The sequence below is a fragment of the Coffea arabica genome, chromosome 7e, assembly GCF_036785885.1.
Source record: "Coffea arabica cultivar ET-39 chromosome 7e, Coffea Arabica ET-39 HiFi, whole genome shotgun sequence".
NCBI classification, from domain to species: Eukaryota; Viridiplantae; Streptophyta; class Magnoliopsida; order Gentianales; family Rubiaceae; genus Coffea; species Coffea arabica.
The window spans coordinates 15185219-15200915 of NC_092323.1; the positions used below are offsets into that span (position 1 = coordinate 15185219).

Here is a 15697-nt window from a genome sequence, read left to right on the forward strand (position 1 = left end):
ACTGTAGCACCATTTAATTTTGAGCTGCTTGTCATCAGAAATGCTAGACGATTGATGAACAAAGAAAAGCGGGAGTTAAATGAAGGCTAACAACACCAATCCAAGGTTTGAAAGGCACACAATTTTTTGTGACTAAAATTGGTTACATTGCATTAAAGAGATCCTAAACTTAACCAAGTTTTGGTGATCACAGAATTGCTGCTCCTTGCTTTTGATCTGTAGGATTTGCTTTCCCTCCCTTGTTCCAAGTAACTATCAGCAGAAAAATGAAAAAGATAACATCTCAGCAGTAGCATGAATGCAAATTATACTAAGAAATCATCCTCATAACTACGATCTTGCAACAAATAAGAGATAGTAAAGTGATATCTGAGTATAAAGTTTCTACAGCTAGGATAATTTCCACTAACAGGGACAGCTTCAGATGCATGCACAATCATCTGAATACATTGCAACCCTGCCCAACCAAATTTACTACTTCTGAATTGGGTATCAAGCACCCATTAACATCAGAAACTGTCCCTTGAACATATTTTACCTGCAATATCTTTTCTCAACCATAACATCAACGTGATATATTGGAACTTCTGTCAATCTTGTTGATTCGTTAGCTCTTCTATTAGCTTCTGTGATTCAGGTCTAAATAGTTTTAAATCAAACATTATTAGCTCTTTTATGAAGTTCTGTGATTCGACTAATTTTTCTGTCATTTTCTTGCGCCAAAACACGATTTGCTTGTTAACTGCCTTTGTGAGAATTAGAATAGCTGTTGGATGTCATGAATTGGGAGTTCTAAATTAAGACCTGTGGTGGGCTGGAATTGTTTGTAGAAGTCTGCATTACTCTGGTTGCAATGTATCGAAGGAACGGAAAAGGGCACCTCGCACATATGACATGTGTTCTGCTGCTTTTAAAAATCATATCAATCTGTAGCAGCATTTTGAAAAGTTATAGCTGAATCAAGTTGAGACCAAATAATTGGGATCTCCAGAAATTGCTTAAAGAAACATGAATAGCTGTCATTGAACTAATTCAGAATATACAAGTGGTACTGTGGTAGTACATCTAACCTACTGAATGGAATCCCACTCTGAATTGATTCTATCCAATTCAAGAAAAGACAGGAATGGCTCACCACTGTAAAATACGATGAGAGGGCGGTGAGTCTGTGACTCCTTTTGATCTGAGTAGTAAGTAAACAGAAATCACCAATAACTTCAATTTGATCTTAGTACCAAGAAAACATGGATCAGCAATAACTTCACATAATGATCTTTAGACCCTGATTTCCCATTTCCATCTGCTCTTGTCCAATTTGCTTTACAGAACATACAGCAGACTCACTACACCCTTTCACCTCAATCATTTCAAGAGTCGAACATTCCCCTAAACAAGAAGGGGCCTCTTCCAGGGCCTCACAATAATGCAAATCCAATTTCTCAAGACGGGGAAAATTATCAGCAGAGGCAGTCCACCTGCAAAAGCCTAAATCTGATAGCTCCAAGCATCGAAGATTACAGAATTCCCCTTCTTTCATTTCCCATTCTTCCCCCACAAAGGAATCTCTAACTTTAAGAACTTCAAGGTTGGGCAGCTTTCCAATTGCTGAAATTTCACTCCATGTCCGGTCATTGCATGAGAGAGTCAACTTTCTCAAATTTAATGGAAATTCAAACTCGAATGCTTCAAATCCACATACTACCTTTAGGGATTCTAGTAGACTCAAATGATCCAGCATCAGAGTCCCATAGCAAATTCCAGAAGATGCTGTTTAGAGCCCTGAGACTCCAACACACTTTAGCCTGCGGATGTTGGGTAACTTTTTCAGTATCTTTTGCAAGCTTTGAGAAGAGGGATCAATTATAAGGTTTAGAGTTTCTAAATGAACTAAATCCGGGGATTCTTCAAGATTGTCACTGGGAAAACTAAAACCGTATATATAATAACTTTATACCCAAAGATGCCTCAACGTCTTAATATTCCAGATAGTCTTTGGCAACTCGACATGAGTAATGCTTCCATAAACCACCAAAGTATGTAACCTTGAGAGATTGGCTATTGCAGATGGAACAAAGTCTATTTTCAGATTAATCCCCAAGTATCTCAAGTGAACAAGGCATAGTACTTCCAATGGAAATGATTCACAAAAGTCAAAGTTTCCCAAATCCAACACTCTAAGAAGTTTAGACATCAAAAACCCCAAATCCAGATCTGTAGCATTCTGCTCATAGCTAGGAAAGAAGAGCAAACAGCGTAAATTGGGAAAAAATTGCCTTGACTGCTTAACCACCTCTACCATTGTATTGTAAATACACAGTCGGTGGGGATTGTAGTTGCAAGGTCCTGTAGGACAAGAAGGGTCTTTATACCTATCAATTATATGTACAAAACCTTCTAGTTTGGCTTTTTCCACACAAAATTCATGTACCAAATCATGAACTTGGCAGGCTTTGGCACCTCCCAGAGTTCTTTCTCGAGTAACCATAACTAAACTTCTAGCAATCAAATCCATCAAGCAGTCATTGGCCACTTCCTCTAAGCTCTTTCTTTCAGTCTTTTGAACAAATCCTTCAGAAATATAAAGCTGTAACAACCTTTGTACAGAAATATCTCGTTCATCTGGAAATGCACTAAAGTAAAGAAGACATGGCTTCAAATAATCTGGTAAATGACTATAACTCTGCTCAAGAGTCTTCATGCAGTTTCCAGTGTCAAGAATAATGCTGGCATTTAGAGTTTCCGCAGTTTCTTCCCAGCAATCTTGATCAGTAGTAGCAAGAATTCCAGAAACCAGGACAACAATGAGAGGTAGTCCTTTACAGTTTGTTGCTATTCGGAATCCAACTTCACTTAGTATAGGAGGACATCCTTCTTTGCCAAATATCTTAGTCTGCAGCAAAGCCCAACACTCTTTATCAGTAAGTTGGCGAAGATGGTGAGGCTTGCAATCTCCTTTAAATAGCGAAGACAAATTCTGATATTTGCTGGCGAACATGATCCTGCTTCCATTGGCATCATCCGGTAGTGAATTTCTCAACAAATTCCATGCCCCAATGTCCTACACGTCATCTAAAACAATGAGATACCTATGTCCCTTCAAACGCTGGTATAGTTCTACAGCCAAAACAACTTCTTCAATCTTAACACATTGGTTAGGACTCCTAGAATCAATGCTACATAAAATCTGAACTAACAAATTGTGATTGCTGTATACTTGAGAAACATAACACCAAGCATGAATATGAAAGTGCAGTTTAATTGAAGGATCACTGTAAACTTTAATGGCTAATGTAGTCTTACCAAGCCCAGGCATACCCACGATAGGAACAACATCCAACTGCTTTGTTCCTCTTGTAAGTCTGTCAGTGATAGTTTCCACCTCGTCTCCAAGACCCATAAGATCTTCATGGCGGCAGTTAATTGAGATGGCATATGAACGGAAGCCCTGGTAACTCTCTTGATTTCACCATTATAACTTGTGCTGTCACAGATCTCTTGGGCCTCGATCTTCATAAGATTGATGTCTTCAGCAACAGCATCCAAAAAGTAATGACCTTTATCACTGACAACTATCGAGTCAATTACTAACTCTGCCTTGTATGCAATCTCCATAACACGATTCCAGCAAGTTTTGAGTTTGCCATTCTGATTGCGCTTCTCCTTCATATTCTCGAGGAAAGATCTTAAGAATGTGAGATTTTTTTGGACTATGTCGATGCTATCAACTGGGAAAGCAAGTGAATGATCAGTTTCATCGCAGCTTGCTAGTTCCTTTAGATTTTCTAGGAACAAATCAACAGAGCCTAACTCATTGGTCCTGGGAAAACTAAATGAAGATGATGATGTTAGTGGATACATGTGTGCTACTTCTGCCATTATATACTTGAGCACTTTGAGCAAATGGAAAAGTGCAAGATCTGTTTCCTCAGCCAAGCCTTCTTCATTTCATTTGGAGAAAGGGTGAACATCAAAATTCCTGCATCACAAGCCACAACTCCAATAAGATCCTTCAATTCATCATGTAGCTCATTGAACTTCTTCTTGAGTACGATACTCATGAATCTTATTTTCTGATGGAGTTTTAGCATTTGCTCCTTCACTTGAACCTGAAAACTGTTATAAGATCCTAGTAGATCGATAAGGTAATCTAGGAGAGAATCAACAAAGTTGGCCGCTGCATATTCATTCTCCTCCAGGGCTGAAGCATATGATGATCTCGATTGCTTTGAAGCTGTCAGGACATGGATATAAGTTTCTTGGACCTGGGGGTTAACAGGATTAATCTTCTCCTGTATCAATTGAGAAATTTTGTACTCCATTTCATCGAACACTTCATCATCTCTGCAAACCGACATACAGAAATCAAGCGTGCAGCCACAACTTCAACGTGAATCAAGAGATCTATCAATTGCATATGCTCAACACCTTGCACTGTGGCCAAGCCAATGAGATTCCTTAACAACATTAGCTTCTCTTGAAGGGTTTCTATTAGCTTCTCCCATTTTCTCCCGCGAAGATCATCCAGATACTCTACAAGGGAATCAATGAGATCCATAACTAGTCGTGGATCACCTAGCGAGTGGTAGTCCAACAAGGTGAGGATGCATGATTTCTTGATATCAGTTTCAAGAAACAACTTGATATTTTCCCTGGACCCGTTGAGCTCAATTTGGATGATGCGTCTACGATCCAATGCACGGGAATGGATATATCTCTGATAAGCTAAGTGAAGATGATGCGTCATCCCATTAAGCAATTCTTGGATCCTCAAAGAAATAGTACTAAGCCTTAAAGTTTCAGACATGGCATTACCCTTGTTCTCGTGACCATGCTCCACACAGGTTTCCCCATCCCCACTGTTCCTCCTTCTCCTCCTCCTACAATTTCTGACATACAGAAAAAAGGTTTTCAATAGCCTTACCTCCATCTTCAGCTTCCAAATATCAGGATACCAGTCAAAACAGGAGTTACAGGACTTGTCCAGCCAGGCCAGATAATCTAAAGCAAAATCAAAGCAACAAGTGTTATTGATGGAAGATGTCTCCATCATGGTATCTTCTTTTCCCTTGGACATCAGATTTCTATCTGGTTTAGCAATCAAATAAACTTATCTGAAGATCTGCAAATTTCTGTGATCTAACAATAGCCAGTACTACAGGCCAGACTTTTTATTTTTTTGGGGTAAATGGTACAATGCGCTATTTTGTTCACAAAAGATGCGGTACTATGATAGTAAAAAGTTGAATAAGTGTTACAACACTTTCCCAGCAACTTCTGTTGTGGCAAACAAAGACCAAGACTTCTACACACACAAGGACCAAGACCAAGAGGTCCAAGAGAATTACAGGTGTTTTTGTTCAAACCAATGATTCGTATGTAACGGAAATCATTCTATCAAAGGGAAAAATTATCATTTTTATTCCTCATTTTTGAGGCTTTGACCAGTATTGTTGTCCCTTATTAGTCACAAGGTACTAATTTGCTAGTTTTTTACTGAAATTTGAGGAAGTCTAGCAGAAGACTTGACTTCAGTTGCATTTGCTGGTTAAATTAGAATGAATAACATAAGCAAAAGCAAAGTCAAATTTCTGACTTTTCTCATTATTCCAAATCCTTATTCTCGAATTTTACCAATTATCGAAGAAACCAACTCTAACCATAAAATTTCCAAGATGCCAGGCGCAAAATCTGGACTGCGTTTTCTATCTTGTTTATAAAAGAACTCTGTCACACTTCTTGGCCACAAAACAGAGCTTTTTAAATCAAGCTGCTTGTCTTGCAATAAGTTCTCATGGGAGTTTGGAACCAGGTTTCGATTTCCTATAAAAATATCAAGGGGGTATCTTATTTATGATTAGAGGTGTCAAAATGGGTGAATTGATTGGGTTTGGACGGATCAATATAATTGAATTGTGATTGACACCTTTACTTATAAGCGATTTTCAATAATTTTTAGTGCTTATAAATTTGAGGGTACAAAGCAGGCTTATTTGTTCTTCACATGGATATCTAGAAATCACAAATGATACTTTTAGACAAATGCCCTCTCTCTCATCCCAATTTTTATGATCCCTGTCGTCCCAATTCTTCTCAATTCCACACCCTTGACAAACGAAGGAATCCCATATTTTGAGCAACTATATTGTACACTTATTGAACAACTTTTGGACCTCTATAGGCTGAAAAGGAAGGGCAAAAAAAAAAGAAAAAAAGGCCCTGCATTCCAAAACCTTGAATAAGTGCAGTAATTATTACTTCAATAATGCAAAATAAAAGCAGTACAGGGAATTGTACGCAACCATTATTTTTCACTGAGAAACAACAACCATCAAGCCAAAGTGCAGTTATTATTACTTATTAAAGATACTTAGAACTCCAAATTTTGGGCGTAACATATCCCATAATTATGCCACAATATCTCAGTTTTTCTTGAGAACTCTGATTCCAGTCCAACGAGACTCCATATAATCAGAAGGATTGTCTTGTGTATACACTCCAAACTTGAAGTAATGTGTAGCGGGACCATTATCATTAGTTTCGTACTTGAAAGCTCCATCAATGTACACTCTAACTCTCCCAGCACCTGTGTCATGTATCACATTGACGCGATACCATTTGTTGTAGACGTTGGGGATTAGGACAGGACTTCTGTAGTATGTGAGGGATGGATTGTAGACTCTTAGCATAGCAGTTGTGGCCTGAGTGCTTGCTCCAAAAACTTGCATTACGCTAACACCAGTGGTTCCAGAGGGTACATAGACACTACCCTCGAATTGCCATACACCTGAAGTGTAATCGTAGCCCTGAGAAGCAAAGTAACATAATTAATGGTACTCAAACTTCATTGTTTTGCTATGTATTGTCAAAAAAGGGGTAAAAGTTGAACGGTAAATATCGTTTTCTATTTGAATTGCCGGAAGAAGAGAAGAAGAGAAAAACTTACAGTAATGCGAACTTCAGTACGAGGTTTGGTAGTACTACCAGCAGAAAAAGGTTTGTCTGTCTTATAAACCCACAGTTTATGAACACCACCAACGTAGGAATAGCGTTGATTGACAGGGACATCGTAAGGCTTCTGAACTTGAAAATTTGCAGTACTGAGCGAAACAGGGCTGAACCCATCAGTTGGATCAGCCTTCAGAGCCCTCAGCAGGGTTAGGATCAAAGTGGTGAAGAAGAGGAAAGTTGTCATTGCTAACTCAAGAAATGAAGAGCAAGAAATTGTTTTAGGTGTAGTGAAGAGATGGAGGACTGAAACTGGGCATGGGTTTTTATAGGTGGTAGAATCTGATCTTGGATTTTATTTTATTTTATTTTTTTGGGGCGGCTTAAATTCGATTTGAAGGAAGTCTTGATAATAAAACTGGTCAAAAATGCAAGCAGTGCCCTTTTAGTACAGAAATTCTAAGCGTCTACTTTTGAACTCAAGAAGCCCATAACAGGTAAGGATAAGATAAGGGATAATTGCAGAAGCCTACCTTGAGGTTTAAAACAATTTCATTTAGCTCCCTCAAGGTTTTAAAAATTATATATACGTGCCTTGTCATTTAAAGTGACAATACTATCCCTAAATATTTTAATGAAATTCCCTTATTTGGTATGCTTGTACTTAGAATAGCTTTCAAAATTATTTTTTCATTCTTTTTCCTTCATATTCCTTTTTTTTTTAAATTTTTTGCTAGTAAAACTGTATAACTAGCACTAGTACTTCTAGTTTCTATTGTAACCAAATGTAGAACTAATGATTTTTTTATGAGTTAACTTATATGTAATCCAATGTTTTTGCTGATTTTTGTTTTCTATATTTTGGTATTAAAATTGATAATAAATAAAAAGAAATAGCCCAAAACCATTACTAAATTATGATAATCTTACTTCTCAAAAAATTCATAAATTCTAAATGAATTATTTCAACATTTTCTTTCCATCTTATAAATCTAAATCCATAATAAAATACCATCAAAAGTATCATATCATAGTGATAAAATTATTATTATAGTTGTTTATCAAACAGTAGGTATGGATATGAAAATTTTGGTACCTTTTCCTTATAATTATACTAGATAATCTTATAATTGTATAGGAAAATAAATTAAAACTCATTACACAAGGGCATTTTTGGGTATTCATTTAAAAATTTGAGCAAGTCAATATTATTTTAAGATTTAGTTACTAAAACTATCAAATCAAGAGAGATAAGTGTAATTTTTCAAACTTCAAGGGAGCTTAGTGAAATTGTTAGAAACCTTAGGGAAGGTTTCTGAAATTATCCTATAAGATTAATTTTATTAATCTTCTACTATGGTTCTACCTTGTTTTTTAATTTTAACGAAGATTGCAATCCTAGTTTGAAAATTTGTCAGGTATTAGAATCTTAGAAAGTGTTTTTCTTTTTTTGGGTGTGTTGTGGTATAAGACCATGGAGAGGGGAGACTAGATAATTTTAAAAATCCACATATAAGTACATTTCAAGACATTGGAAAATTAAAATTTCGAATTGTGCTCTTTTTGGAGGCATTTCAAAGTCGAAGTGCCGAAGTCCAGAAAATGGGGCAAAATTTCAATCATGAAGAAGTAAAATTGCATAAATTGAAAAGGAAAAGAACAGTCAAGTCCCAAATGCCAGAAGAGTTTTGCATTATTGTAACCTACTTGTTTTCAGAACACAAGAAGTGTTAGTCTTTGCAAAAGAGTTGACAAAGTGAAAATGTCCAACTAAAAGACTAATTCCATTCAATGATCTCAATGACATCAATTTGTAACTGGAATTAATGTTTTAAATGAATCCATTTGGCAACAATCATGCAAAATTATTGCACGCTTAGTATTGGACTTTGTCCCTCTGGTACAGTTGCTTGTGACGAATGTGTAATGCCCAAATCTGAATTCTTTTGAAAGTTGACTTAAGCCGGCCAATATTATAAGTTTTACACATTCTGTTACACCAAGCATGAGGCTGATGAGGGTGACGCCCTTTTTTTTTTTTTCCAGTTAGAATAAGGTAACGGGTATGTATTATAATAAATAGTGATAAATGTATATTCGATATGTGTGAAATAAAGAAATGCATAATATTTAAAGTAAATGAATTTTACATACATATGTTTATTGTTAAAGAAAATTTTAATCTTCTAAATTATTTGGATAAATTACATATAACCCCTCTAGTTTCATCTATTATCATATGACCCCCTAACATTTGAAAATATCAGCTTTACCCCCTATAGTTTTATGTAAAGTGAAAATTTAGTGAAAAATAATCCATGTAACATCGTTAATTAAAATACCAATAGTGTCCTTATTTAAATGATAAATCAATCAACAGCTTAACTACCTTGTATAAAAGTATAGGGGGGTTATGTGGATAAATGCAAAAATTATAGGGGATAAGGTGGATATTTATATAAACCATAAGAGGATTACATGGAGATTAAGATTTTATCACACGTGTTCTTAGAGTACGTTTGGTGTAAACTTCGTAATTGATTGTGTATTTCATCTATTTTCTACTTTACACAAAATCATAGGGGAGTTATGTGACTATTTTGAAACCTGAAGGGGATCATCTGGGATTATATAAAATCACAGGAGAGTTGTCAGTAATTCATCCAAATTATTTTGATAAAATGATTGTTATGTTGGCAGTTATTGCTTAGGGGATGGTTATATTGAAAAAAAAGTCTAAATAGCAAATTAAGAAATGCTTAATGGTAGTTATCTTGACAACATGTATTTAGGTAATTAAAGTAAAATTAGTTTTTATAAGGGCGAAAATGAAAGTGCATAAAGTGAGATAAATTGAAAGTAAATAAAATGTAAGGAATAATCTTCTATACATTGACAATGTATACACTTTCACCATTAGATGCATGACACATAAATCGAATTTAAATTTAAAACTCAAATTTTACATATGTGTCGTATATCTAACTGTGATAGTATATATACCGTCAATATATATATATATATATATATATATATATATATATATATATATAAGATTTACTCAAAATGTAATAGGAAGTCTGACACCAAAATTTTGATAAAATATCCAAAGCCAAGTTAGAGCACAATTCCTTTCAAAAAAAAAAGAAAAAAAACTAAAGTTAGAGCACAATTGTCACAATATAAAACTCACTATAACATGTTGAAACCGCAAGAAACCAAGGCGGCAAAATCACTTAAGTTTATGGAGATTAAAGGTGATTTGCTCCTAGCAAATGGGTTATCATGCCCCCCATTTGTTAAAGCGCTCTACTATCATAATGTTAGAATTATTTTGTTACTCGAGGACCGATAAAATCCACTAAGAAATTGTTGATGACACTCCACTTTTTGTTAATGATATTTCCACTATAATTTTTTATCATGTAATTTTCATTTATTAGATTATATAAAAATAAATGATAAGCGTGTGATTAATAAAAAGTAGGGTGCGATTACATTTTCCAATCCACTATTATATGGTATGTTAAATTTTTGCATTGCCTTTTGGACGAGGCTGAGAATTAGGGAGTAATATAATTAAGGGTTATTATCACTTCACCTCCTTAACGTTTGGTGTCACTATCAATTTCCCCCTTAACGTTATCTTTTAGTCACTTTACCCCCAAGACTAACGGTCAAACTTAACGAAATTTGTTAATTAAAGTGAAAAGACATGTTTAACCCTTAAAATTATTATCGTTTTACCCCCATAAAATATAGTCTCATTATCAATTTACTCCATAGAGTTATTTTTTAGGCAATTTATCCTACCATTAAACCAACTTAGCAAGCTAAAAATCTTTAGAAGAAATACCCTCCTCTTTGCATAATAAAAAATTTAAAGTGACTCTTCTCCATTTTAGTATCAAGAAAAAAAGTCAAAGTATTAATTTCTTTCTTTTTGGCAATCTTATTAATATTGAAAAAATTAGAAAGATGGAGAGGGAGAGGGGGAGGGGGAGGGGGAGAGAGAGAGCTCAATTTTTTTTTAAAAAAAATTACAAACAAAAAAGAATTAAATACTTTTATTATTTTAAAATTATTTCATTTTTTTGTTTACCACCAAATTCCAATCCTAATCTCGACAACCTTAAAGTAATACGATAATGTTAGACTTTTCTTTATTTTCTTTTTTTGCAAAATCTAATTTTTTGTCTCCTTCTTTCCTATCTCTTTCTCTTTTCCTAGTATTAATAAATGTGAAAAAAGGAATTTGAGAAAACCCTTTTATTTTTATGTTTTTCGATCTCTTAAAGTGAAAAAAAAGGAAAAAATAACCATTCCAACTTTTTATTTTTAATTATATATAAAAAGGGTAAATATATATAAAATTTCTTGACCATACTATTTAGATTAACGATGAGGTAAAATGCCTAGAAAATAATGTTAGGAACTAAAGTGATTGTATCACTATAATCTAAACGAATAAAGTGATAATAACAATGTCGTAATGCTATAAAATAAAAGGATATTTTTGTCTAAAATTTCTTAATATGTTGAGTTGACTTACTTATGGGGGTAAAGTAATAAAAAGATAACAACGTTAGGGGGTAAACTGATAGTAATAATATAGTTTAAGGGGATAAAGTGATAATAACCCTATAATTAATCATTAAGTAATTTGCTTCTATTAGCGGACTAGTTAATTGTTAAACCAATCATGTGGTGGAAATAGGAAAGCTGACTTTTTGACCATGTTTCTTAGCCGCCCACGCAATTTGCCTTTCCCACGGACCGTCGGGTGAGCATCAAATTAGTTATCCGAATTTTCAACCCAATAAAATTTAATTATATGCCCCCAAAAAATTGGTTATCCGAATTTTCAACCCAGTAAAATTTAATTTGGTTAATCGATTTTGATTTCGGATGTTTGATTTCAATTTTAAATAACAATCGATTTTTTGGGGGTATATTTGGTATACAAATTGATCATTCATAAATTTCTTTGGACTTAGGATTTACGTATCCCATATTGCACTTTAGAACTTATGATAGACATAAAAATACACATAAATATTTATTAGCAATTATAGGTAGGAAGTTCTGGATTCAAGATACCACTTAAAAAAAAGAGTGTAATTGTAGACTTTCATCAACTATCAATAATCATATTTATGACTTGCAATAACCTCACCTGCCCGTAGCCTCTAGGTCCTCTACCCTAATTCCCCCTCATCACTGCCTATTGACTCCATCCAAATTAATGCTACCAGCTGTGGGTGTGTCTATATATATATATACACCATTTTTTCTACTAGGTTGCTTTTAGGATCTTTTTTTTTTTTTTTTTGTCAATACAGGGGGTGTCCGGGTCAATCCTTACGGGGCCCCGACTAATCCTCATTGCGGTTCGGGAGAAGAGGTCCCACTCCACACCGAACAAGTCAACAACGGGACTCGAACCGTGACCGAAGTCAGGTAGGTTACCATACCCTAAAGAGGGGGAGCGAACCGTCACGAACTCAAGATTTTTGCAAAGCCTTTTTTCTCCCTTGTTTTTTGAGCAAGGAGGCAAAATACATCAACATATATAAATAAAGGATTACTATACTATTTTTCGGTTTTGAAATCTGGAAATGGTCCTTAAAAAAAAAAATCTAGAAATGGTAAACTTGTATTATTCCTCAGAAGTACTGAAAATTTGCAAATTTCAAAGGAACCATACAACATTTGACTTTGCAGGCGGCTTACCATCGTGTAACCATTTCTATGTCTACATGTCCAGGGTAACGACAGAACCTGGCTAAGGGGTTGAATTCATTGTATGTTTCACAGGAAATCTATATCCATTTGAAATTTTTTTTGAGATAAAATAGAAGTCAATATTATTAATAAATTAATTAAAAATCTTCCAATTGATTACTTGATTAAAAAAAAAATTGTATTAATGGTAGAATATACGTAGAACATGTCACAGGCATATCTATTAGAGACTTCTTCAGTTATTCATTTGTAAATACTTAAAAAATAACTAACTGCAAATGCCCACACTCAACACAATGTCTCTCCGCCATTGCGATGAATGACATCAACAAAACCAAAATTTGAAGCATCCAAGAAGTACATAATTAAGGGGTACAAAGTCTACATACTTTTGATCCTTTCTGAAATAATTTCATTCTGCTAATTAGTGAGCTAAATTGTTATCTTGATGAGAATGGTTATGATGAACAAGTGGTTAAAAAGATGGAAATAGACAAACAGAACTCAAGGTTTAATTGTCGCTTTTTTGTTTCTTGGTTTACATGAAGTGAAGCTTTCTTATCATCCATGAGACAATACTTTGCCTTCCATTATCTTTTTCATTTGTGTTCATGACACAAAGGGATATTGTAAGATACATACGTATAATATAGTTCAGGGGGCATTGATATTTGCATCTTAAGCTGTTTTTGTGATGATTTAGTACCCAAACTATTATTCTCTGCCAATTTCATCCAGCTATAGCAATTAGATGCTAATCATTGAAGTAAATTCAGCAATGAGATCCCCTTCATTTGTAAATTCTGCTTTACGCAGTGACAATTCAATTTGAAGTCATAGCAGTCAGTTAGGTGGGGTGCAATTGTCGCCACTTACTGGTGCCCATCCAGCAGTCTTCTCAACTTCCTTGCTGCAGATGACAAATAAGTTGGACAAAATTTCTACTCGTATCGAGTCCAATCATCTATTGAATTTCCACATAAACGAGTTTTTTTTTTATTTCTTCCAAAAGAATATGTAAATGTGTTCGGATAGTAGATTATTTGAAATGACCATGAGATTATTTGAATAAACTTAGTCGAGAGGGACATTAGTCAGGTAATCATGAGATTTCCGATTCCGTTCTCTAATCTTGTGTTTTTTCGATACTTTATAGTAGGTTTAAAGTTTCACTTAAACCAACAAAAAAAAAAAGATGAAAAACAAAACCTTTATTTTCCATTATTGAGAAATATCAACCATCAAACCCAAGTACAACGGTTATTAATATTATTAGAAGTGCACATTGGCCTTCACATATATATCCCATAATTATGCCACAATTAATATATCTCAGTTCTTCCTGAGAACTTTGATTCCAACCCAACGGGACTCCATGTAATCAGAAGGATTGTCTTGTGTATACACTCCAAACTTGAAATAGTGCGTAGCAGGACCATTATCATGAGTTTCATACTTGAAAACTCCATCAATGTACACTCTAACTCTCCCAGCACCTGTGTCATGTATCACATTGACACGATACCATTTGTTGTAGACGTTGGGGATTAGGACAGGATTTGTGTAGTATGTGAGGGATGGATTGTAGACTCTCAGCATAGCAGTTGTGGCCTGAGTGCTTGCTCCAAATACTTGCATTATGCTGACACCAGAAGTTCCAGAGGGTACATATGCATAACCCTCGAATTGCCATACACCTGAAGTGTAGTCGTAGCCCTGAGAAGCAAATTACCATCAATGTTATGTCAACTTCATTTTATTTTATTTTTTTGCTATTTATTCTCCCAAAAAAAAAAAGGAAAAAAATGAGGAAAGGAAACAATTTTATATACAAAAATATTTCAATCAGGTTACTTGCTACAAAATGGAAGGTCTATAACTTAATCAAGTAATCAAGTAGTCGTATAATTTAATCGATTAAAGGTCTATAACTTAATTCATGGTGAATTAATCAACTCAAAAAAAAATTTTTTTTTTTGGGGGTAGCTTGTGAGCTTGGTAGAGCAAAGTAGGGTCCTCTTCCAAATTCAAGATTGGGTTTGGGGCCTCTGACGTTGCAAGTGCAACCACAGAGTGTTATTAATCACTCAAAACATGTCAATTTCAGTTCGATTCAATCTGAGTCATTTATTTCAATTTTTTTTATTTTAAAATGAATGGTATAGATTAGACTGAATTATTGTGGCCTGATTTGGACCGTATATTCAACGCAATTGCAACCGCCCATGTCCCTTTCTGAATGAAAAAATTATTATCATGGACAATACTCTCTTTTTTGGATAAAATACAATATTTCATTCCATGAAATTTATACTAATAACAGAAAATACGTTAAACACGTCACAGACATGACTAATATGAAAACCATGGACAATACTATGAGTTCAACATCATTTCATGCATTTTCATTCACAGTTCATCGTTTAGTTTGAATGTTTTCCTACTCTATCCCCAACCCAAAATTAACTTTGCTAATGCCACAAGCGTATTCGGGATAATTTTTTTGAAGAAAATACTGTAACATTTTTTTAATCTGATATATGTGAGATAAAAATGTGGTTAAAAAATGTGTTGATGATGCAATTCAGTGTGTGTAAATAAGATATAAATAATATACTATCCAAACAAGTGTTATATTGGCTGGAAAAAAAATACTTACAGTGATGCGAATTTCAGTACGTGGTTTGGTATTGCTAGTTTGAGAATAAGGTTTATCTGTCTTATAAACCCAGAGTCTATGTTCACCACCAATGTAGGAATAGCGTTGATTGACAGAGACATCGTACGGCTTCTGGACTTGAAAATTTGCCTCGCTCAGCTTAACATAGCTGAACCCATCAGTTGGATCAGCCTTCAGAGCCCTCAGGAGGGTTAAGAACAAAGTGGCTAAGACGAGAAAAGGCGTCATTGCTAACTGAAGAAAGGAAGAGCAAGAAAGTGTTTTAGGTGTGGGGATGGAAGACTACACTGGGGCATGGGTTATATAGCTAGATAGTGGAGTCTTATC

The 15697-nt window shown here is 34.7% G+C and overlaps 3 protein-coding genes across 3 annotated transcripts; all 3 read right to left on the minus strand.

Moving 5' to 3' along the window:
• Positions 1-1261: 1261 nt before the first annotated feature.
• LOC113701527 (putative late blight resistance protein homolog R1A-10) lies at positions 1262-3876 on the minus strand. Its single transcript, XM_072060016.1, has 4 exons — positions 3316-3876; positions 1955-3058; positions 1703-1841; positions 1262-1605 (listed from the first exon to the last, which is right to left on the minus strand). The coding sequence occupies exons 1-4, from the start codon at positions 3874-3876 to the stop codon at positions 1262-1264; spliced, it is 2148 nt and encodes a 715-aa protein (XP_071916117.1).
• A 2355-nt stretch (positions 3877-6231) lies between these two features.
• On the minus strand, positions 6232-7323 carry LOC113701116 (citrate-binding protein-like). Its single transcript, XM_027221627.2, has 2 exons — positions 6944-7323; positions 6232-6803 (listed from the first exon to the last, which is right to left on the minus strand). The coding sequence occupies exons 1-2, from the start codon at positions 7190-7192 to the stop codon at positions 6420-6422; spliced, it is 633 nt and encodes a 210-aa protein (XP_027077428.1). The 5' UTR covers positions 7193-7323; the 3' UTR covers positions 6232-6419.
• A 6563-nt stretch (positions 7324-13886) lies between these two features.
• LOC113701267 (citrate-binding protein) lies at positions 13887-15697 on the minus strand. Its single transcript, XM_027221834.2, has 2 exons — positions 15350-15697; positions 13887-14406 (listed from the first exon to the last, which is right to left on the minus strand). Exons 1-2 carry the CDS (start codon positions 15596-15598, stop codon positions 14023-14025), a joined length of 633 nt encoding a protein of 210 aa, XP_027077635.1. The 5' UTR covers positions 15599-15697; the 3' UTR covers positions 13887-14022.

Bases quoted from the DNA above. Each gene is read 5' to 3' on its own strand.
- LOC113701267 (XM_027221834.2), bottom strand. From the start codon at position 15,598: ATGACGCCTTTTCTCGTCTTAGCCACTTTGTTCTTAACCCTCCTGAGG. The intron at 14,407-15,349 runs GTAAGTATTTTT...TTTGCTTCTCAG, and splicing joins GTACTGAAATTCGCATCACT to GGCTACGACTACACTTCAGG.
- LOC113701527 (XM_072060016.1), bottom strand. From the start codon at position 3,876: ATGGCAGAAGTAGCACACATGTATCCACTAACATCATCATCTTCATTT. The intron at 1,842-1,954 runs GTATAAAGTTAT...CTCTTCTCAAAG, and splicing joins AGACGTTGAGGCATCTTTGG to CTTGCAAAAGATACTGAAAA. The intron at 1,606-1,702 runs GTAGTATGTGGA...GTGAAATTTCAG, and splicing joins GTCTACTAGAATCCCTAAAG to CAATTGGAAAGCTGCCCAAC.
- LOC113701116 (XM_027221627.2), bottom strand. From the start codon at position 7,192: ATGACAACTTTCCTCTTCTTCACCACTTTGATCCTAACCCTGCTGAGG. The intron at 6,804-6,943 runs GTAAGTTTTTCT...TTTGCTTCTCAG, and splicing joins GTACTGAAGTTCGCATTACT to GGCTACGATTACACTTCAGG.